Source organism: Impatiens glandulifera, chromosome 7 (genome assembly GCF_907164915.1).
Source record: "Impatiens glandulifera chromosome 7, dImpGla2.1, whole genome shotgun sequence".
Taxonomy (NCBI): Eukaryota; Viridiplantae; Streptophyta; class Magnoliopsida; order Ericales; family Balsaminaceae; genus Impatiens; species Impatiens glandulifera.
Window position 1 is genome coordinate 41,971,644 of NC_061868.1, and position 20,626 is coordinate 41,992,269.

General features: G+C 31.0%; 5 protein-coding genes across 5 annotated transcripts; 3 read left to right on the forward strand and 2 right to left on the reverse strand.

The window, feature by feature from the left end:
• The first annotated feature begins 524 nt into the window (after nt 1–524).
• LOC124945195 (uncharacterized protein DDB_G0284459) lies at nt 525–3,096 on the forward strand. The gene is made up of 7 exons (XM_047485586.1): nt 525–875; nt 1,080–1,144; nt 1,228–1,289; nt 1,370–2,065; nt 2,142–2,340; nt 2,433–2,632; nt 2,697–3,096. Exons 1-7 carry the CDS (start codon nt 698–700, stop codon nt 2,917–2,919), a joined length of 1,623 nt encoding a protein of 540 aa, XP_047341542.1. The 5' UTR covers nt 525–697; the 3' UTR covers nt 2,920–3,096.
• Nucleotides 3,097–3,284: 188 nt separating this feature from the next.
• Nucleotides 3,285–4,955, reverse strand: LOC124945194. Its single transcript, XM_047485585.1, has 3 exons — nt 4,731–4,955; nt 4,298–4,633; nt 3,285–4,213 (listed from the first exon to the last, which is right to left on the reverse strand). The coding sequence occupies exons 1-3, from the start codon at nt 4,875–4,877 to the stop codon at nt 3,401–3,403; spliced, it is 1,296 nt and encodes a 431-aa protein (XP_047341541.1). The 5' UTR covers nt 4,878–4,955; the 3' UTR covers nt 3,285–3,400.
• A 4,444-nt stretch (nt 4,956–9,399) lies between these two features.
• Nucleotides 9,400–10,909, reverse strand: LOC124910489 (transcription factor bHLH18-like). The gene is made up of 3 exons (XM_047451134.1): nt 10,378–10,909; nt 9,909–10,286; nt 9,400–9,830 (listed from the first exon to the last, which is right to left on the reverse strand). Exons 1-3 carry the CDS (start codon nt 10,783–10,785, stop codon nt 9,768–9,770), a joined length of 849 nt encoding a protein of 282 aa, XP_047307090.1. The 5' UTR covers nt 10,786–10,909; the 3' UTR covers nt 9,400–9,767.
• Nucleotides 10,910–16,897: 5,988 nt separating this feature from the next.
• On the forward strand, nt 16,898–18,375 carry LOC124945118 (L-galactose dehydrogenase). The gene is made up of 5 exons (XM_047485496.1): nt 16,898–17,142; nt 17,229–17,457; nt 17,533–17,832; nt 17,901–18,029; nt 18,100–18,375. The coding sequence occupies exons 1-5, from the start codon at nt 16,967–16,969 to the stop codon at nt 18,211–18,213; spliced, it is 948 nt and encodes a 315-aa protein (XP_047341452.1). The 5' UTR covers nt 16,898–16,966; the 3' UTR covers nt 18,214–18,375.
• Nucleotides 18,376–19,047: 672 nt separating this feature from the next.
• On the forward strand, nt 19,048–20,488 carry LOC124945538 (soluble inorganic pyrophosphatase 6, chloroplastic-like). Its single transcript, XM_047485993.1, has 5 exons — nt 19,048–19,388; nt 19,472–19,632; nt 19,722–20,004; nt 20,079–20,177; nt 20,257–20,488. The coding sequence occupies exons 1-5, from the start codon at nt 19,146–19,148 to the stop codon at nt 20,347–20,349; spliced, it is 879 nt and encodes a 292-aa protein (XP_047341949.1). The 5' UTR covers nt 19,048–19,145; the 3' UTR covers nt 20,350–20,488.
• The last annotated feature ends 138 nt before the right edge of the window (nt 20,489–20,626 follow it).

The following is a 20,626-nucleotide window of genomic DNA, read 5'->3' on the forward strand; positions in this document are numbered from 1 at the left end:
ATCTATTTTTCAAATAACTCCGTAACATGATTTGTATTAATAGACTGTATTTATGATTTAAATGACCTTTTTTTTTAATATTTATGTTCAATACTATTGAAAATGGTGTAATTTGTAAATGTCTTTAAAAATGTGTAAAAATAATTAAATAAAAATAGGTAATTATTATTTTGTTTTTTACAAATATGAATAATTAATTAAGAAAACAGAATATTATTAAAGTAAAAAGACGAATAAAGTTGTAATAGCTTATTCGTGTTACATAATTTCAAAGTTTAATTATCAAATCCACTCATTGACCTTTTTTTTATTCAAATAATATTTGTAAATAATTTAAAATGATCAATCAATATAATTTGTACTCAAAAAAAAAATAATATTTTAAAATTTTGGGCCTAACATATTTTAACATTTTGGGCCTAAGTTATGTATTTTAAGATTCGATATTTTGGGCTTTAACAGTTCAAACTTATCTTTCCATGTATGAAAAAGAAACTCTCTCTCCTCTTTCTCTCTCTCGATCTGTCCGTAAAGAAGAATTCTTTCTAACGGCTAGTTTATAGATTTAAACACTCAACTCCTCCCCGGTTATCATCAACAAGTCTGGTTAGCTACGATCGCGATTCACGACGCTCTCTTTCTCTCTCTATATATATATACATATATATAGATTAGGTATATTTCTGGAAAATTAAACATGGCGGAGAAACACAGATTCTCGGCTCCGTCTACCAGAAATGAAGATAATGAAGTCAAAAGAGAAGATGATGAAGAGATCTACGAGAATATTGAAGCGCCAAAGTTCGTTGACTTCACCAAGCCTGAACAACACCTCAATCGAATCGACGATCGCTACTGGTTCTGCCTTCGAGTAGGTATGTTTCATCATCGAATCACTTGGATCTGAAATCCCTAAGCCTACATTTCATCTGATTTTGCTTCGATGTTCATTAAATGCAGTCCTTATCCATTGACCTGTTGCTATGGATCAAATCTATCTTCATTAGGTTTGAAATTTGAATGAAGAACTCAACAATTAACTCCGTTTTTCGTTTGGTTTGATTGTTGTTGGATCTCAGGATGTGACCAAAAACATGAAGAAGAGTTGGATCATGAAACGATCTCAAAAAACTTTGTTCTTAGAGTATGTTTCTTTCTATTTCTCTAGTCTCTTCATATAATAAAGTAAAGTAAGTTTAGATCGCTCATTACTGTTTCTCCTCTCAGGTCATGGCAGCCAGAAGTCCCAATGTAAGATTGAACAAGATAATGAACAGGAAGACTTCCAGGTAAGGAAGGACGAAATTACTCATCAACTCCGATTTTGTTCTGTCATTTGTCTTATCATCAATTGGGATATTTTCTATAGCAGGCCATTGAAATGTCCACTTTCAGTTCCAGCAAAACCTTCAAAGTCCAGACTATCAAGGCTAGCATTGATTTCATCTTTTTCTAAGAAGAAAAAGTTGGTTGAAAACCCAAAAGAAAAACTCCAACAGCAGCCTTCAAACCCTAACCTAAATTCAACCCCAAAACTCCAAAAAGTAAGAACGGTGGCTGCTAAGTACTTAACTACTCCAAGAAACAGAAAGAGTCTCCTTCCAAAACACAACACCTTTCACAGCGTTCAGAATAACATGAAGTCAAGTAGGATCTCAGTTCCCAAGAGTGGCAGAATGATTGCAAAGGCTTTGTCATTTAACTCCCCCAAGAAGGGAATAACCTTAAAGTCCTCAGCAGAACTGAAGACGCCATTATCAAAGATCTGCAAAGGAATGAAGAAACTGAGACTGGAACAGCAGTCTGTTCCTGCGAAACAGGGCACTTCCATTAAAGACAGAAGCAAGGTCAAGAAAGTTGTATGCAATGAGAAGAATGTCAAAACTAAGAGTAAAGAAGTAGAGAGTTCAAAGAAGAAACCTCTTATTAGATCCAATGAAGTTGATGGGGAGCTGCCGGAGAAAGAAGGAACAGTAATCATACAGGAAACTGCTGTTCCATCTGTAGGTAACTATGATACAGAGGAGGACAAAGAAAATGCTTTGATCTCAGAAAATAGTAACAGGTTATAACTATTCCTTTATCTCCTTATAACTCTACTTATTAATCTTCTAATAATAGGGTTGATTTGAACATTTCAGTGATAATGGAGCACAAACGCAAACACAAATGCAAACGATTGAAAGAGAAAACTTGGTAGTTGGCAGCAAGAATGAAACAAGTAGCAGCAGCAAACAACATACTTGTCAAGCCAAAGAGCAGATATCCAAAGATGGTGGGTTAAAGAAGTACAAAAAGCTTACAGTGACCAATCCCAAACCGTTCAGGCTGAGGACTGATGTAAGAAGAAAAGCATACAAAATCAATGTCTCATTTCAGTGAAGAAGATCTTCTTTATATACATATCTCATTAATGTTTTATGGTTTTGAAGGAGAGAGGAATTCTCAAGGAAGCAGTTCTGGAAAGGAAAATCTTAACTCCAGTTCCTCAAACAGCAGAGGAAGCTGCAACTGTCTCAACAAAATGTGAAAATGGAAGGAGGACTGCTGCTGATTCAGTAGTAGTAAGTCAAGCAAAGAAGAAATCATCATCACCACCATCACCGCTTAAGTTGATCGCCAAACCTATAGGGTAAATTAAGTAACTAAAGAACCAATTTTTTTTTTCGTACTTGTAACTAATACTGAAATAACAGGATAAGCACCACCACCACCACTACCAAAAGACCAGATATAAAGAAGCTGCTGACCCCAGTTAAGGAAAAGGATAAACCAAGAAAGACTCTAAAAGAAGCAGCATCCTCGGCTAAGTCAACTTCAAAGGGAAAACGGCCCATTGCAGTTGTTGGTCCAAAGGAGGAGTCGAATCAGAAAACCATTTGCAAGCAGAAGGATCGTCGAACTGTGATTCGAATTTGAAATTGTAATGTTTGCATTTGAAATTGGGATGTGCTATTATTGTTCTTATATATAGTTTATATTCTTTCTGTTGTTGTAGCTGTTCAGGTTCCAATTGAATTGCTTGTTCTGTTATCCAAGTCTTGCATTTGGTGTGTCAAATTGAGCAGACTTCATTCCATTGATTTATTTGTTTCTGTAAGCCGAGTTTCTACCTTGACATGATTTTCGACTAATTGCAGAACCATGACACGATTTCCAACCCGATGAAGGAAGCCGAGAAAGTAAAAGCTTGAGTTTTCAACTGAATTCTATCAAGAAAGTAAAAGAGCAAAATTGACACTCTTTTCTGTCTTTATTTGAAATGTATAATAAACCTTATTATAATAGCCACCAATATACAAATGAGGAGGAAAAAATAAGACATATCAATGAATAATAGAACAAAACTCTCCTAATAATATTTGTTCATGTATATATGTATTTTTATTTTGAGTTTTTCTTACAAAGTGAAGGGATTCGAGGGAGGAAAAGCAGTTGAAGACCTAGACATAGAAACATTACCAGTAACAACATGAGGTGCAATACCTTCCTCCATAGCTACAGGATCAACCTGCACAACTCTCTCTGCAACAACCTTATCTCCATCAACCTTAGCCAACACCTCAAAATGCATCCTCATTGTCTCTGGTCTGGTTCTCCATTCCGGGTATCCAACCAATTCATCTTTCAACTTCTTCTCAACCCCGAATCCTATCTTCACAAACGTCTGAGCAGACACATCCGCCTTTAACAGCTTGAAAGACCCCTTCTTGTTAGCCTTTTCCCCAAGAACAGATGCCAGAAGCGATTCGAATCCAATGAGGTTAGCATTTGACCCGTTGATCGAAGTTAGAGGCCACATTGTAGTGAAATGCTTTGGAGTTAGAATAGCAGTTTTTGTTGAAGATAGCTCAACAGAGGTGGTGGGCTCTGTGTTTTTCTTGGATTTCGACGTTGAAGATAACTCCACAAGACCCGGAGCTAGCCTTTTGAGCTTGAGACGGTTGGAGGATGAAGGAGACGACGAAGGCGAAGAGAGGGATGTTGGACCGACGATACGAAGCGAGAGGAGAGGACCATCGTTAGTAATAGATGCTTGATGAAGATGCTCAGCTAGCTTGAGTAGGCCTGAAGCAAACTTGGTCTGGGTTCTGTTCAAAGGAAGTGGTAGCTCAATTGGGTGGCGTAGACTAACTGATCTCGCGCCTTTTACAGTTACTACAGCACCATCAGCCAATATCACCTTTTTCAACACTCCTGCATCCACATCATGCTGAAGATAGATCTATTATGTTAATATCTCTTGTAATGTAAGGTCGAAATTAGAACAATTTGGATGATGAATTGTGCTTATTACCGGCAATGAAATTCGCATGTCCTTGGCATCCTGGATCCAGAGTTCCATAGGTCCAGCCAATTGGAATGGAGCCAAAACTGGCAAGCCATCATCTTCTGATGTTTTAACCAATCCATTCTTATTCAAGAGTTGATCAGGTTGAAAGATGGGAAGATCGACATATTCCCATCTATTGACATCTTCCAAAAGCTTGAAAGGAAGAACTTTATTATCAATCTCTACATCAAATTCGTATGATACCGAATGACCCACCAAGGCATCTTTCAGATCAAACCCAGATATCTTAAAATCATCTGTTTGAAGCCCTAATCCCTTAACAATCGCTTCCTTCAAATCCTAATCAAAACATACCCAAAATCAAAGTTAGGCATCAAAACTATCCTCCCCTAATAACGAAGCAGAAAGCAAAATCATCATTTCATTTTTCACTTACGGAGATGGCTTTGGGGTATGGAGGAGGAGGAGGAGGATTAAGATCGGGAGCCGAGATCAGAGCCGTCGTCGCCGTCGACGATAAATGAACCGCCAACAGAACCACCGCCCAAGAAACAGCCAACAGATTCTGTGATCCGACAGCCATTCACGAAAAGGAGCTCCAATCGCCCAGGAAACAGCCAAAGATAACTGCTTTTTCTCTCTCGAACGCAAGAAAACTGCTTTGTTTTTGTGAATGGGGAATAAAATAAAATTGACAGTTTGGGAAGGATTGATGATGTGGATTGAAATAGCCAATGAGATTGCAGGAACTAGTTTGGTCGTCTTGTGATTGGCCAGGAAACGTTATCAAAAGTGTCCCGCCTATCAGGTGATGCCACGTTAAATATGGTCAAAACTGTTTTCTCATCAAATCATTTTAAAAATTATTCTGATAAAAGTATCACTTAGGTTTTCCTAACCCTAGAATAATTTGAAAATTTGATTATGGCAGTGGGAGGGATCTCATTTATTCTTCCCTGTTGTATTTACTCTAACGGTTAGTAACTAATTCACGTCGTGGCGTAACACATAACTCATAAACACGTTTAATCATGATCAAACACAAAATCTCTGTGAAGATATTCACATATTTTTGCCATTATAAGAGAAAATCAATACCCTTTAACATGATTTTAGAAAAAAAAAATTCTAACTTGAATTTACTCAATTTTGATGATCTTGATTATTTTAATATTTCAACCTGATCTACCATTACAAAATCGAAAGCAGGGAATTCTATGTTTTAACTCATTATTAAGTTAGGAATTCCGTTGGAGTGCTCATTTCACTCTTGATTACATGTGCTCCCCATATGCATGTCCAACTATTATTAGCTTATAATACAAAGCCTTTATTAATCCTTTGAAATTTTTGGGGTTAGAGACTCTCTTATAATATCTCTTGAAATTTTGAGCCTTTTTTTATATGAATTTTTATTATAATTCTTTAAATTGATATTTTTATTGAACAATATAATATTAATTTTCTTTTTCACGATTATTTTAATATTTATGAAGGATAAAACTACGAGTTGTTAACTATTGAATTTCTAAGTAAACAAATACAGTAAAGAAAATAACTTTGATGATATTAACAAAAGTTCAAATATAATATTGGGATTTGTTTCTAATGTATCAAAATTAATATAATGTTAAGTTTATTTTGTCAGTTTACAACGTTTAAGTGAACATATTCAATAATGTAATGAGAGACTATTTTCTGTTTGATATAATTTTGAATATAAATGATTAATTTAAGATAGAAGACTTTGTATTTCAAATCATAATAAAGACACCACGATAAAAGCATTAGAAAAATTGGCTAAAATACAGATTTATATGATAAATGATGTTAAAATTGCCATCTCATGGCGAGATAAGAGTGAAGGAAAGTGTTTTTAGATTATTTTTAAAGATTACAAAATTTAATTGACTATAATGATAGTAGTTTTTTTTTATATATATTATTCAAGTTGATAAGTACATAAAAACTCAAATAACCTATTGTTTTATTAAATAAATTTATTTTAAAAACCCAATAAATTTCTCTAGAGCCCAATATGCCCATGTCCAATATATATATTTTTTTTTTATATCAATACAAGATATACCACTAACTTAGAAACGTTAACAATACATAATACTTATAGTTCAACTATAAATTTGAGACATTTAACTAACTTTATGAATAAATTTAATATTTAATTTATAAAATAACTAATTACAAAGGAAAATCAAGACTAAAAGAAATAGAACTATTTTAAATTGAAACAATTTGTTTGCCTATTAAAAAAATTAACATTGTTTAAACATTACATTAAGAACTTTATAAAACCTAAAAAAAAAGTTAACTCTTACCTACTATTCACATTCAAATATTTGTTTATTTAAGAGAATTAGTCCAGTTGGAAACCCAGTTTAGGAGTTTGGATTTGAGCAAAAATAATATCTTAATTTACTAAATGTTTTTTTTTAATATCTTATTGAACTATTAATTTATATGAAATAATGTTCTAAATTTTTTTATAATTATATTGGGTCGTTTAAATATCGTGATTTCAAATGTTTACACAAAATAATACATATAAACCAGTTAACTTCAAAATATTCATAATTATGACAAAAAAAAAATTATCTTTTTTTTTTTATTATTATTTCTTATATAGGCAATTTTCCAGTATCATACAAAATTGATTTAATGATGTGACATCATTATGTTACCCAAATCCAATTATTAGCAAATATATGCAACTGCCAGTCTGCCACCAATAATGTTATATATAGTTTGATCTTTTAATGTTATATTGCACTAATTAATAATATTATTTGTAGATTTGCTAATTTAATAGTAAAATGAATCTGGTTGGGGATTTCTTCCACGTTATTTTATTACTAAACAATCATTATAACTAGGATTATAAATATAAATATAAATCTTATTTTCTTGTTGGGATTTATTTGCACTAATTAATTAAACCTACATTTGTTAGTTTATGTAGAAATACAATCCATTTAAAAAGTGATTAATTTATTTCTATTTAGAAACAAAATTATTTTATAAATTATCGTCTAAAATAATTTGCTTACCTGTTAATATTTTATAGTTTACGCATAGTAAATATATATATATATATATATATATATATATATATATATTATTGGATATAATAATATTCATTTATTAAAAAAACAAAATAACAACATAAAACTGCACAAATTAGCCTCGATGATGTTGCTTGGAAAGTGAGTAGAAGTTTGTATTTATTTTGTTGTTTAAATTTTATTTTATGTAGTGTAAAAGCTTTAATTTTTCTTTTATATTAATAAAATTATTCTTTTTTTTTCAAAAAAAAAAATGGCTGAACTTTAGTTGATCTCATGAGTATCAAATCAACAAAACAATAATAATATTATAAGATGTTATTTATGATCAAATTAATCTATTAGATATGATTCTTATCATTTAAATTATTATAGTACTGTCTTAAAATTAATTTGATTATTATAGTTGTTGATAATTTATAAACTTGAATAAATATAATTAATTACAAAACCTAACTGTGACCAATGAATAGAAGTCAAATAATGTTAATTTATGGAAATATAAATATTAAATTATTGACATTTATATACCCACATGGTGTATACTGTATAGAGATAATTAATAGTTGTATTGATAATTTGATATTATAAAACTATAACTTGTTAGTGAAAGCAATCGCTAATTAAATAATTAATTTGATAATTAATACAAGTAACCCCATTTTAATGAAGAGAAAATCATAACCCTATGATGATTGATGACAAAGACATTAATAATGAAGAGAAAATAAAGAAAAGATTTGGAGAGAGTGTTTTTTCATTTTTTTTTTTGCATTATATTTTCTTTATTTTTATTCTGAATTTAATTTTAATTGGTTTAATTACATAACTTTTCATACCTTTTTTACTAGGAAATTATAAATATTATACTTACAATGAATTGATAATATGAAAATTTATTTATTATTATTATTATTATTATTATTATTATTATAAATTAAGACATTTATATAAATTCTGTACGGACAAAGTCTTATATAAGACAAAAAAAAATAAAAAAATAAAATAAATTAAATTGTTACTAAAAATTAAATTAGGAGGGTGGATATTGATTATTACCACTTTTATTTTTTAATATATACCAATTATTTGAAGTTAGAACTTGGGTCGTTCGAACTTTGGATTGTGATATATGAAACTCGAATTTTGAATTATCAAAATTTTAACCATTTAAGGATTTTCTCAGATAGATAAAAACGTGTTATCTTATTTTAATTTATTATTTTTGTTTTTCAAATTAATTTGTCAAATCATTAAATAAAATGATATATAAAGACTTTTTTTTTTATGTATTTTATAAAATTGAATATTTTTTTTCAAAATTTACGCATTTTAATTTGTTAAAATTAGTTTTGGTGTTCAAAATAATTTGTAATATAATAAAATATTTGAACATTTTTGGATAGAGATAATTTTTTTTTTTTATTTGCAAATAATTTTATAACGGTATAACAATGTATAAGTCTCCCAATTTGAACATATTTGTTTTATAAATTAGTATTGTTTCGAGATATACACGTTTAAAATTGTCAAATACAATGTAAAAATATATTAAAAAATCAAAAAATCAAAAATATTATTTTATTTATATAAATATGATAAATTAATTAAGAAAACGTAACTATTATATTAAAGTAAGAAGACGAAAATTTATTTATTTATAAAAAAAATTTAAATGTCTAAAATTAGAATAATTAGAGTCTTATATGACATAATTCATTTAGTAAAAACGATTGAATTTCAAGTCTAAATAATAATTTTAAATAATATAAAGATATATAATATTTAATATTAAATTTAATAAAAATAATTTAACTAAGATTATATTTTATATAACCTTAATCACTATATGTGTAAAGGATTCAAATATGAAAGAGAAACTCTTTTCTTACAAATAAAAAACTTATAAACCGATTCAATAACAATTTTAAATTTATCTTTCAATCTAGAATGACTCCTATAATAAACTCTGGTCTTATAAAATAATTATTTTCATATTTTCATTTCTCTTAATTACTACTAAACATTATTGCTAACCAAACAAAAAAAAAATGTATAACAATTTACTTTATTATTTCCAAATGAAACAGTTTCAAACTCCATTACATTACAAAGTTCAAAGAGACCTTACAAGAGAATAATACTCTCCACAAAATCCCTAAAAAAACCCGTCAAAAACATAAAGTCACGATGAACCCTAATTTTGTAAAAGAAAAAAAAGTCATAAGGTTATTTTTCTATTCAAAGGTGGGTATGTAAACATGGTGAACTAAGTCAACCATGAAAAAAATAACCAAGAAAAACCCAACCTTCAAAAAAAGAACCTCAAAGCAATTGAGTTTCACAAAACATGGTCAATCGATTATTCGAAATATTGTAAATCCAACGCCTTTTCAAACTATACGTTTGATCGATGTCACAAGATCTTTTATCGACATGCTAAATTCATCGTCAATCTGCAAAAACACGAAAATAAACTATTAGAAAACCCGTAAAACTCTAAAACAAAAATCAATTTTTTTTAAAATTTTTACCGTGGTGAGAATTGTAATGTCCAAGATAGTTTCTCCAAAAGTGAGGACATTACTGTTGACAAATGAAAGATTAAACTTTTGAATTTCAGCAATCACTTTCTCAAGAATTCCTTTCTTTTTCTCACAATGGATTTTTATAAGAACATTTTCACTGCATCGTTTAATTTCAATCTCCGGTAGAGTTTCTTCTTCAACAGTGAATGAAATCCGATCATCATCATCTTCTTCTCCACGACCCTCCTGATACTTCTTCTTCTTCACCAACACTACAGATTCCATTGATTTCTTCTTCTGGATTTCAGCTTCAAGTATCTTGACCCTTTCCTGTAATTGCTTCAAATGCTTTATAGCATCCGTAAGAACAGAAGCCTTATCCATCTGATCATCAACAATAAGCAAAACCCTCATGAAAAAACAAAAATCAGTAAAAAATATGGAAGAAGCAATTCATCGAACAGGTAATAGGCACCTTTTTGAGACCAGGAATCAAGGCAGAAAGAGCAATGAATCTTTGACCCAGTTTCTCTCTTCTCTTCCTTTCTGCCATGATATGACCCTGAGCTTGAGAAGTTCTCTGGCTCTTAGATTGAGAAGGGAAATTTGTCACACTGTTAGGAGAAAGAGCAACTTGTTTTGGAATGAATAAACCAAAATCAGAAGATTCAGATTTAGGGATTTTTGGTGGCTTTTCAGGGCCGAAGTTAAGCATTTCAGCAGGTCGTTTAGGTTCAAATCCTTGACGACGAGACGTGTTTTCGAATGAAACTGGGTTGATCTCATTCTCATTAAGAGATTCCATAATCGTCCATGGAGGAATCATGAATCCAAAATCTTCCATACCCATTTCAAATAAACCACCGAAATCTGTCATGTCCATGATTGATTAAGAGTTAAGACCTGAAATGATGATCAAATCAAGAAAGAAAAATTACCCTTTAGGTTTTTGCTTGTAATGAATCTGTAGTATCAAGTATGACTGAAATTTATATAGCTTTAAGATCCTGTAATTACTTCTCTTTCTTCATAGAGCTGGTTAATGTGAACTGGGCCACCAATATTGAAGATGAACAGAAATATTCATATAGGCCCTTGGACTTTTATAAAATTATCAAATACTTTAGTACACTTATAAAATGTACCATGTTAGCTTTGAACTTGTATGAAATGTCTTTCTATCTAACTCTATGTATATATATATTCTCGTTATTTCATCAAACCTTCAAAAATTTAGAGATAGTCAAGAACATCAACCATACAATTTATCGATACAATATCGATCTCATTCAATAATAAATATAATTCCAACAAAAACAATATAGTATCGATCGAATGACATCAAATCAAATAGTCAATGTTTGTAAAGGTCAAATGTAAATGTAGTACATTATCTTTTTGCTAATGTTATCAAATGTTAGTTTGAACATGGTTATTAATTTTGACCGAAATAAACTTAGAATATTTTCTAAAATTAAAAGAAATGAAGATCAACTTTGGTGAGAGATAGTATAGAATGGGTATGCACTTATCATATATGGAGGCGAATTCCCACACCTCCAATAATTGGATATATATGTCTAAAAGGTATCAAATTTTAAGAAGTCACAAAAACCATAAATTTTAATGCATGTTAATCTTTTTCTTCCCTTTCTTACCGATGTTATTTATTTCCTTTTTGTTATTTTATTCTCCAAATAGTTGCAACAATTGTTTCTCTTGACTAAATTTAAAAAGTAATGTAATCTTCCTTTTTAGACTTTTTTATAATAAACAATATTTTATTGTTTCCCATAAAAAAAACAATGTAGTAACATGAAACAAACATATTCAAATTTATATTCAACATTACAAGTGACTCCTAATGACGATAGAAATCACTTCCATCAAAAAAAAACATTGTTTAGAAAAAATTTCAAATGAATAGAAATTGTCCATGAATTTTATGATATTTATGATCACCTTATAACAAACTAATTGTTAACATTGAAAAAAATCTATATTTCTCCATATAATAACGTCTCATTATAAATATCTATTACTCTACCCTTAAATTCTTTTCAATTTCTGTAAAATTACTAAAAACAATAGAGAAAAGCCTGTAATGTTTTGATTGGGAGTATGTGTATATGTATGGCTCATGAGGACTAATATGATAGATAAAAATGTTTAGGGGGGGCTATTTGATAATATTAAAGTCAATGGACGGAGGAATAATAAATAATAATTTTGTAAAGTACAAACGCGGGCTATATATATATAAATAATAAATAAATAAATAATGAGTACTCATGATTTATTTGTTGCTACAAAAAAATCAACTATAGACAAACCAAACAGTCCTCTGGATCTTTCAACTACCAACTATGACAATTATTGGAGACAGCAAATGAAAACACAATAATAATAATAATGACACGTCTCACTTTGACTGACAAAGTGAAACTCATCATATTTACAACGTGACCAATTTATTTTAAATATTGATTTGTTACAAACAACAAAACTGTTCTTTTAACTGACAATTTGAAACAAATTAATGTTAACAGTTAGATTATACATCTTACCGTATAATCCGATCAAAATGAAACATATATCTATATATATTCTTTCACCGACCAATAGTTTGTATTGTTTTTGTTCTTAAGTATGACCCAATTGAATACAAGAAGAGAAGAAGATAATTCATAAATCATAATAAACAAATCATAAAATTAATCATCAAAACGTCTATGAAAAATAGACAATTAAAAAAAAATTCTCTCAATCTGTGAAATGTATACAAAGTTACGCCCTTCCAATACAAATGTATTTCAACATAACTAACAAATTTTTTTTTTTTATTTTCGAGACGTTTCTCTAAAAAAATAAAACATTTGGGACGTTTTTATCATGATTTTTTTTTTCAGGACGTTTTCTTCTAAAAATAAGGACATTTTTGTCTCAAAAGTTTCATTTTCGGGACATTTTCTTCTGAAAATGATTTTTTTCGGGAAGTTTTCTCTCCTAAAATGAAATTTTTGGAATATTTTTGTTTTGAAAGTGAAATTTCGGGACGTTTTCAATGAAAGTGTACTTCAGGACGTTTTCTCCTGAAAATGAACAATTTTGGGACGCTTTTTTTTCAAATGTTATTTGTATAAATATTTATCTATTTAACGACCTTCACGATTTATTTATTTGTTTATCCGTAAATAATGAATGTTGTCAATAAATTGTAACATTGTAATGAATTTCAATTTGAGTTTTTGGATAATGTATAATTGTTTTACTTGAAGAACACAATTTTATAGACGACTATCAAAATAAATAAGTATTTTACTTCATTTTTCGGGACAAAACGTCTCAAAAATGAACAATTTCAGGAGAAAACAAATCTATATAATAAACAATCTATACAATAATCAGATCTAAACAATAAACAAATTTAAACAATAAACCGATTTAAACATGTGGATAAAAATGGATGACAATAGAATCTCCAAAAGCAGCGTTTTGTACAGCATCATTCGACTTGTTATAAGATCTCGACTAAGTAAGAAAGAAGTTTCTCCAATTTGTTTGTAACAAATATTGCCTTGTAAACTCTATTAAGGTTCTTACAATCTGAAAAAGTGAAAACAAAAGACCGTTAACATTGAAATAAAATAATAAATAAATAAATATTATGCATAACTAAATCTAAAAAATGAAATACCATGAACTAGAATTTTGGGTTGGGAAATGATTTTCGCCGGAGTCGGAGAGGTTTGAGAGAGAGAGATAATTTGAGTATTATAGGCGGATATTGGGTTTAGGGTTGTATTTATACTCCTTATAATATTTTTTTTCTTTTTCATGCATATGTTGCAGGCCACGTAAGATTCGTGGTCTTGTTTTCGCTGACCCTTCGGTGCCCCTATCAATCCTCTATAATTGATATAAGTAATTTTATTAAAGAAAAAAAAATCTCAAATCTGTAAAATTACTACAACCCTATTTAATAGCCTTATAAATTTGAATAATCTAGGTTAGACGAATACACTTCTATTATTATTTAAACATATAAATTATGAAAATATAAATTATGAAAATTTTGTAAGATGTGTGAGAGGTTTAGTTGGAGGATCACCATAGATCAGGATGGTTCAGGAATTTTATGCAGTATATTTAAGAGAATTAAATATTTTTTTTTATCAAAATCCTGAATCAACCTGTTCCAATCTTAATAAAACGACATACTGTTTTAAATAATAAAAAGATAAGGCACGTGATCCTCTATGTTTTCTGTAATGCACTAAATTTCATTTATGTTCGAAGATGTTCGGAGATGTTCGGTCCTGGCGGAGACCAAGGACCGAAGAAATTGGATCCTAAGACCGAGGAAATCCGAGACCCAAGACGAGACCTTAGACTGAAATTTTTTAATATTCCTAAGTTATGACCCTATGTTTTTTTGAGTTAGGACTGAGAGACCAACCGATGATCATTTGATCATGCCCCTTTGATTAAACAATATTCTGCCCCATGCCTTAGCCAACGGTTTCAACCCACTATTTTATGTTTTAACTCACTATTTTAAGTTTTAACCCACTATTTTAGCCAACTGTTTTCAGCCCACTTTTTTAATCAACTGTTTAAATTAAGACACGTGTCCTTTAAATTAAGACACATGTCATCCAAGCTTTCATGACTGAGACTATATAATCTACACAATAGACTCATTTCCTTAGTAATGCCTATTTTCCCTCTCACTAAGAAACAAGACCACTCTTTAAGACCTCTCTTTAGAGTCATTGAAGAACAACCATCCTTAGAGCAAAGATCAACTTAGAGTCATTTCGAAATTAAAACAAGTTTTTTCTTAAAACCATCTTTAGAAACCCACACAATGTTATATAGATTCTTTAAATAATACATACTGTTTCTAAAGCATGATTTCCTTGCATGTCCATGAATTCATGTTCATGATTTCCAAAGTATGATCTGATATTTTTTACATGTTCATGTTTTCCAAAGTATGATATAATTTTCTTTGCATGTTCAGATTTCTAAAGTATGATCTGATTTTTCTTGCATGTTCATGTTTCCCATAGTATGATCTGTTTTTATGAAACTTTAATGAAAGAGATATGGAATCATGGTGATACTATATGGGAGGAGGCTGGCCAGGATGAGCTATGGTCAGCTGAATCCAAAATACTGATTGTGTTCTATGGGATTTGATTTCTAGGATGATCTCTAAAATATTTACCCACATTGATAATGGTCTATAAACAGGTTGTAGACTTTAGGGATTGACTCTGAAAAGTGCTCTTCCAAATACTGGCTTAAAAGAATACGGATTTCTTATCTTCAGGATCAGCTCTGAAGGGTTTAAGATCAAAACATGTGTTCAAGATATTACTGTAACTACACTGAATATAATGAAGTTTTCACAGCTTTTTCAATAAACTTTTATGCGTAAGTAACACTTTGTAAATGAAGTAAACTATTAGTATTGTTTTGAAATCTTAAATGCTTGTTGGGTCTTTAAACTCACTATACTTGTGTGGTGTAAGTAACCATCCATAGTTTTATATGCTAGTTGAAGGGACTCTTGGAGTGGGAGAAATATGTATGAATGAGTGTGGAAGGAATGACCAATGATGAATAACTGAGTATTTTATGAAACTGATTCTGAATGACTGTATTTAGTATTAAATGATCGACTATTTTGTATGGATTAAAAATGTTGGACCGTATTTTGTTGTATGAGACCGAATTTTTGTAGCACCTCTTGACAATAATTGAACCTTGTGTATTGTACTTGGAAAAATATACTATTTTACTTCTGACTGTTTTCAATATTTATATGTTTAATCATGATTAGGTTCCACCCATCTCTATTCTAGTTTAGAATTTAGGATTAGAGATATTTCATTTTCTCTCTCAGTGTTAAATTAAAGGTTCAGAATATAAACTCCCAAACAATATTAAAAGAAGTTTATTGCCTTCAGAGTTGAAATCAACTTTAGAAAATTGAGACATAATGAGAGAATTTTTAGGCAGTGAGAAGGGTTTAGTTGGAGGATCTCATGACTTATCTTTTTATTATTCAAAACGACATTGTTTTATTAAGATTGGAAAATGGTAATTCAGGATTTTGTTGGGTTTTGTCCTCCTATTTGAAAAGACCTAACTTGATATGGGTTTATATAGGTTATAAATGAACTGAATTATATTTTATTTAGGTTAATTAGGTTTTGAGAACAACAAAAGAGAGATCAGAGCAAAAACAAATTTAAGAGTTTGAGGTAGCAGCTGAAAAAGTTTTGTTTACTGGAGTTTGCATCGTTTGATTGACTTGAAACGTTGACAATTTGTTGGTTATTTCTGGGGCTACATCAGTTGAAGTAAAATCAGAATTGCAGAATTGATAAGGTTGGTTGATCTTACTATTTATATTTTTTGTTATAATTTATCAAAATTGTTGTGTAATCTTGATGCAATTGATTACTCACTCTAGTTCATATCTAAAATGAACCTCGTATGTAACATTGTTAATAATAATGGATTATTAAGTGACCTGATTAGTTCCGTGATTTTTACAGAAAAATTTCACACTAAAATTTGTCAACATTATCGTTTTGATTTTTTTCTTCTGTTTTGTCATTACATATTTTGGTATTTGAATTGACAAAGAAGACCATTAGGGATCAAGATCCCACTTTTATTATCACATTTAATTCATGTTTCAATTAGAATGAAAAATATTTATAAAGAATAAAAAATTATATTTATTTAAATATCAATTATTTTACTAATAAAATCAATCTTGTTCTTTTTACATGTTTGAATTAGTTTTAAATAAAAATTTGAGGTAATATTCAATTTTACAATAATAACAAAGAAAATGAAATAGGGTATTGAAAGTGAATTAAGCATAGAATTATTGATTTTGGATTTGAGGAGGACAAAATCCCCACCTCTTCAAGAACTTTCATTGATTATGGTTTTATATATAGACATCAAATAATTCACTTTCAATTTCACTTTATAAGATAATATATACCTTCTTCTTCTTCCTCATCATACAATCATCAATGGCTGCTCCTGCCCTAGAACTCAGATCTCTCGGAAACACCGGTCTCAAGCTCAGTTGCGTTGGATTCGGAGCTTCTCCTCTCGGCAAAGTCTTCGGCCCCGTAACCGACGAAGAAGCCATCTCTTCCGTCCGTCAAGCCTTTAGCCTCGGGATTAACTTCTTCGACACTTCTCCGTGAGAGATCTTTCATCCACCCATTTCTCTACTTTTTGTACTCTTTCTTTCTTTCGTAATCAGACGTTTTTCCAAGCAATATTTAGGTATTATGGAGCAACCTTATCGGAGAAGATGCTCGGCAAAGGACTGAAAGCACTCGGAGTACCAAGAGATCAATACATTGTATCCACCAAATGCGGCAGGTATGCTGAAGGTTTTGATTTCAGTGCCGATAGAGTTACTCGCAGCATCGATGAAAGCTTAGAAAGGTTACAGCTTGATTATGTTGATATATTACAGTGCCATGACATCGAATTCGGTTCACTGGATCAGGTTTTTTCTTTAACTATCTATCATAGATTTAAACATTGTACTTACTCATCACAGTTATTTTATCTTCTTTGACAGATTATTAATGAAACAATCCCTGCTCTTCAAAAACTTAAGGAATCGGGCAAGATTAGGTTCATTGGTATAACAGGTCTTCCTTTGAGGATCTTTACATATGTTCTTGATCGTATACCACCAGGGACTGTTGATGTGGTTCTTTCGTACTGTCATTATTGTATAAACGATTCATCGTTGGAAGATTTGCTGCCTTATTTGAAGAACAAAGGTGTTGGGATTATTAATGCTTCTCCTCTTTCAATGGGACTTCTTACAGAAACTGGTCCACCTCAATGGCATCCAGCTTCACCTCAACTTAAGGTCTTCTTTTGTTTGAGATTATGATTCATATATAGGATGTTGTTTTTGAAAAAAATCATGAATTGCAGGCTGCATGTAAAGAGGCTGGAGAGTACTGTAAAGGGAAGGGGAAGAACATATCGAAATTGGCATTGCAGTATAGCTTGTCAAATAAAGATGTAGCGACCGTGCTAGTGGGAATGAACTCTGTTCAACAGGTTATGATTATTCCTAAACCCTAAACAAACCCGAGTATTCAATTCTCATTAAGAACGCTCTTGATAACAGGTTGAAGAGAATGTGAATGCTGCAATAGAACTGACAACAACTGGGAAAGATGAGGAAACTCTCTTGGAGGTTCAAGAGATTCTCAAGCCAGTCAAGAACCAAACATGGGAATGAAATTTTGAATAATAAACTCTATCTACCCTTTCTCGCATTTACGATTTCTTGCCATGTAATTCTGATCTATATTTATTCAAACACTTTCTAGCTCAACCAGTTCTGAATTTCATTTGTTCATCCATGTGAACTTTTAAGAGAATATTATTGGACTTTGATTCAGTTCTCTTTGTGTGTTATTATTTTGGATCTTTACAGTTTAGATCTTGTGTGATTGAAGTTTTAAGGGGAATCATGTATATATATATATATTTTATTTTATTTTTTGAATAAATGACCCCTCACAGTCATTATTCCCGTTTAAACTGAAAAAAACAAGTCAGAATTAGTATCACATTTCATAGTTATGATCCATGCTTCCGATGAGAATCAAACTTATCGGGTGGGTCACTCTTATGATATTAAATTCAAAATTATTTGAAAATAGAGACTACCTTCCAATTTTTATTTGCAAAACCTTTAAGCTTTAACAATCTTAATAGATAGTTCTCAATGTTATAATCTTGACATTATACAATCTTAATAGATAGTTCTCAATGTTATAATCTTGACATAATTCTCAATGTTATAATCTTGACATTATACGATCTTCGATCTGGTAAGTCAATAGATTCGATCGATGTTCGATCCGGTAAGTCAATAAATTCGATCTGATAAGTCAATAGATTCGATCGATGTTCGATCTGGTAAGTCAATAAATTCGATCGAAAATCTGATTGCTATCCATACACATTAGTTTTTAATATATTTACTTAAAAAAAAATTGAAGATAGAAATTATAAATAATTTATTTGAAAACTTCATTTTTATATATGTAAAGTGGTAGGTGACTGTGTGAGTGAGTAGCACATACAGCCAATCAGCCGTTACCATTTGCACAACTGGTGTTTGTGGATTAGTTTCTCTCTTCTCAATTTCATTTTCAATCTGAAATGGCGGCGGCGGCTCGAGTTCTCACGATCGCGGCCGCGGCTAATTCCTCTTCTTTCTTCTTCAGAGGTCCATCTCTGAGATCTCACGCTATCGGCGGCATATGCATCAACAACAGGTCTGCCGCTAGAAGGAATCTGCTCACTTGCCGCGCTATATACAACCCCGACGTTCAGATCAAAGAAGAAGGCCAGCCCGAAACCCTAGATTACCGAGTTTTCTTCCATGACAAGTCTGGAAGAAAGGTTCGTTTCATTTCCTTTTGAAACAATGTAGATTAGACAAATTATATATATAAATTTGGATTGGGTTGGATTGGATTGAACAGATTTCCCCTTGGCATGATATACCATTGCATTTAGGCGATGGCGTTTATAATTTCATAGTTGAGATTCCTAAAGAGTCCAGTGCTAAGATGGAGGTCGCCACAGATGAAGTCTTTACTCCTATAAAGCAGGATACAAAGAAGGGGAAACTTCGTTTCTACCCGTGAGTGAGACCCTCAGTTTCTTCATCTCTTCCAGACTAATATAACATCATCTAACTGGAATTGTTCCTTTTTTTTGGTGGGGTTTAAGATACAATATTAATTGGAACTATGGATTGCTTCCACAAACATGGGAAGATCCATCACATGCAAACAATGAAGTTGAAGGAGCATTTGGTGATAATGATCCAGTTGATGTGGTGGAGATTGGCGATGTTCGCGGAAAGATTGGACAGATAATGAAGGTTAAACCATTAGCTGTTTTAGCTATGATTGATGAAGGTGAACTTGATTGGAAAATCGTTGCTATTTCATTGGATGATCCTAGGGCTTCACTTGTTAATGACATCGACGATGTTGAGAAACACTTCCCGGTATGTTATGTATGTTTGTTTGTTCTTAGGATGAAGATGATGATTATTAAAATGGGTAAGTTTGTTTATGGTAGGGCACTCTTACTGCAATAAGGGATTGGTTTAGAGACTATAAGATCCCAGATGGAAAGCCTGCTAACAAGTTTGGTCTTGGAAACAAGCCAGCTAACAAGGTAAAAACAAAATTCTAAACCAATCATCTCTCGAAAAAGTGTTCTGATTATGATCTGTTTGGTTTTGTATTGGCGGCAGGATTACGCACTCAAGGTTATCAAGGAGACAAACGAATCGTGGGCTAAACTCGTCAAGAGAACTATTCCTTCTGGAGAGCTATCACTTGTATAAATTGGCCATTGGTTAGTATATTATTGGCAGATGAGATAATATCTTCGACTAACCTTCGTTTTTGTCATTGGTTCTACTTTTTTATTGGCTGAAATTCACCACTATTTGAGATTGACTGTTGAAATAAATAGTTTGATTATCTTATTTGTAGTCATAACTTAAGGTTAATGGGTTATTATAGAACACAGTAACTAGAATATCTTTTCAAAAAAATCTTGCATATGAGATCAAAGTTTTAATGTTCGATTTACAAACAAGGAAACTAGTGCCTTGCTTG

What these genes read in the sequence shown, in the direction of transcription:
- LOC124945118 (XM_047485496.1), top strand. Translation starts at nt 16,967, where the DNA reads ATGGCTGCTCCTGCCCTAGAACTCAGATCTCTCGGAAACACCGGTCTC. An exon ending in AATTCGGTTCACTGGATCAG is followed by an intron (nt 17,458 to 17,532) that starts GTTTTTTCTTTA and finishes CTTCTTTGACAG; the next exon opens with ATTATTAATGAAACAATCCC. An exon ending in CAGCTTCACCTCAACTTAAG is followed by an intron (nt 17,833 to 17,900) that starts GTCTTCTTTTGT and finishes CATGAATTGCAG; the next exon opens with GCTGCATGTAAAGAGGCTGG.
- LOC124945194 (XM_047485585.1), bottom strand. Translation starts at nt 4,877, where the DNA reads ATGGCTGTCGGATCACAGAATCTGTTGGCTGTTTCTTGGGCGGTGGTT. An exon ending in CATACCCCAAAGCCATCTCC is followed by an intron (nt 4,634 to 4,730) that starts GTAAGTGAAAAA and finishes TGTTTTGATTAG; the next exon opens with GATTTGAAGGAAGCGATTGT. An exon ending in ACATGCGAATTTCATTGCCG is followed by an intron (nt 4,214 to 4,297) that starts GTAATAAGCACA and finishes ATCTATCTTCAG; the next exon opens with CATGATGTGGATGCAGGAGT.
- LOC124945538 (XM_047485993.1), top strand. Translation starts at nt 19,146, where the DNA reads ATGGCGGCGGCGGCTCGAGTTCTCACGATCGCGGCCGCGGCTAATTCC. An exon ending in ATGACAAGTCTGGAAGAAAG is followed by an intron (nt 19,389 to 19,471) that starts GTTCGTTTCATT and finishes TGGATTGAACAG; the next exon opens with ATTTCCCCTTGGCATGATAT. An exon ending in GGGAAACTTCGTTTCTACCC is followed by an intron (nt 19,633 to 19,721) that starts GTGAGTGAGACC and finishes GTGGGGTTTAAG; the next exon opens with ATACAATATTAATTGGAACT.
- LOC124910489 (XM_047451134.1), bottom strand. Translation starts at nt 10,785, where the DNA reads ATGGACATGACAGATTTCGGTGGTTTATTTGAAATGGGTATGGAAGAT. An exon ending in TGATTCCTGGTCTCAAAAAG is followed by an intron (nt 10,287 to 10,377) that starts GTGCCTATTACC and finishes GTTGATGATCAG; the next exon opens with ATGGATAAGGCTTCTGTTCT. An exon ending in ACATTACAATTCTCACCACG is followed by an intron (nt 9,831 to 9,908) that starts GTAAAAATTTTA and finishes GTGTTTTTGCAG; the next exon opens with ATTGACGATGAATTTAGCAT.
- LOC124945195 (XM_047485586.1), top strand. Translation starts at nt 698, where the DNA reads ATGGCGGAGAAACACAGATTCTCGGCTCCGTCTACCAGAAATGAAGAT. An exon ending in CGTTCAGGCTGAGGACTGAT is followed by an intron (nt 2,341 to 2,432) that starts GTAAGAAGAAAA and finishes ATGGTTTTGAAG; the next exon opens with GAGAGAGGAATTCTCAAGGA. An exon ending in TTGATCGCCAAACCTATAGG is followed by an intron (nt 2,633 to 2,696) that starts GTAAATTAAGTA and finishes CTGAAATAACAG; the next exon opens with GATAAGCACCACCACCACCA.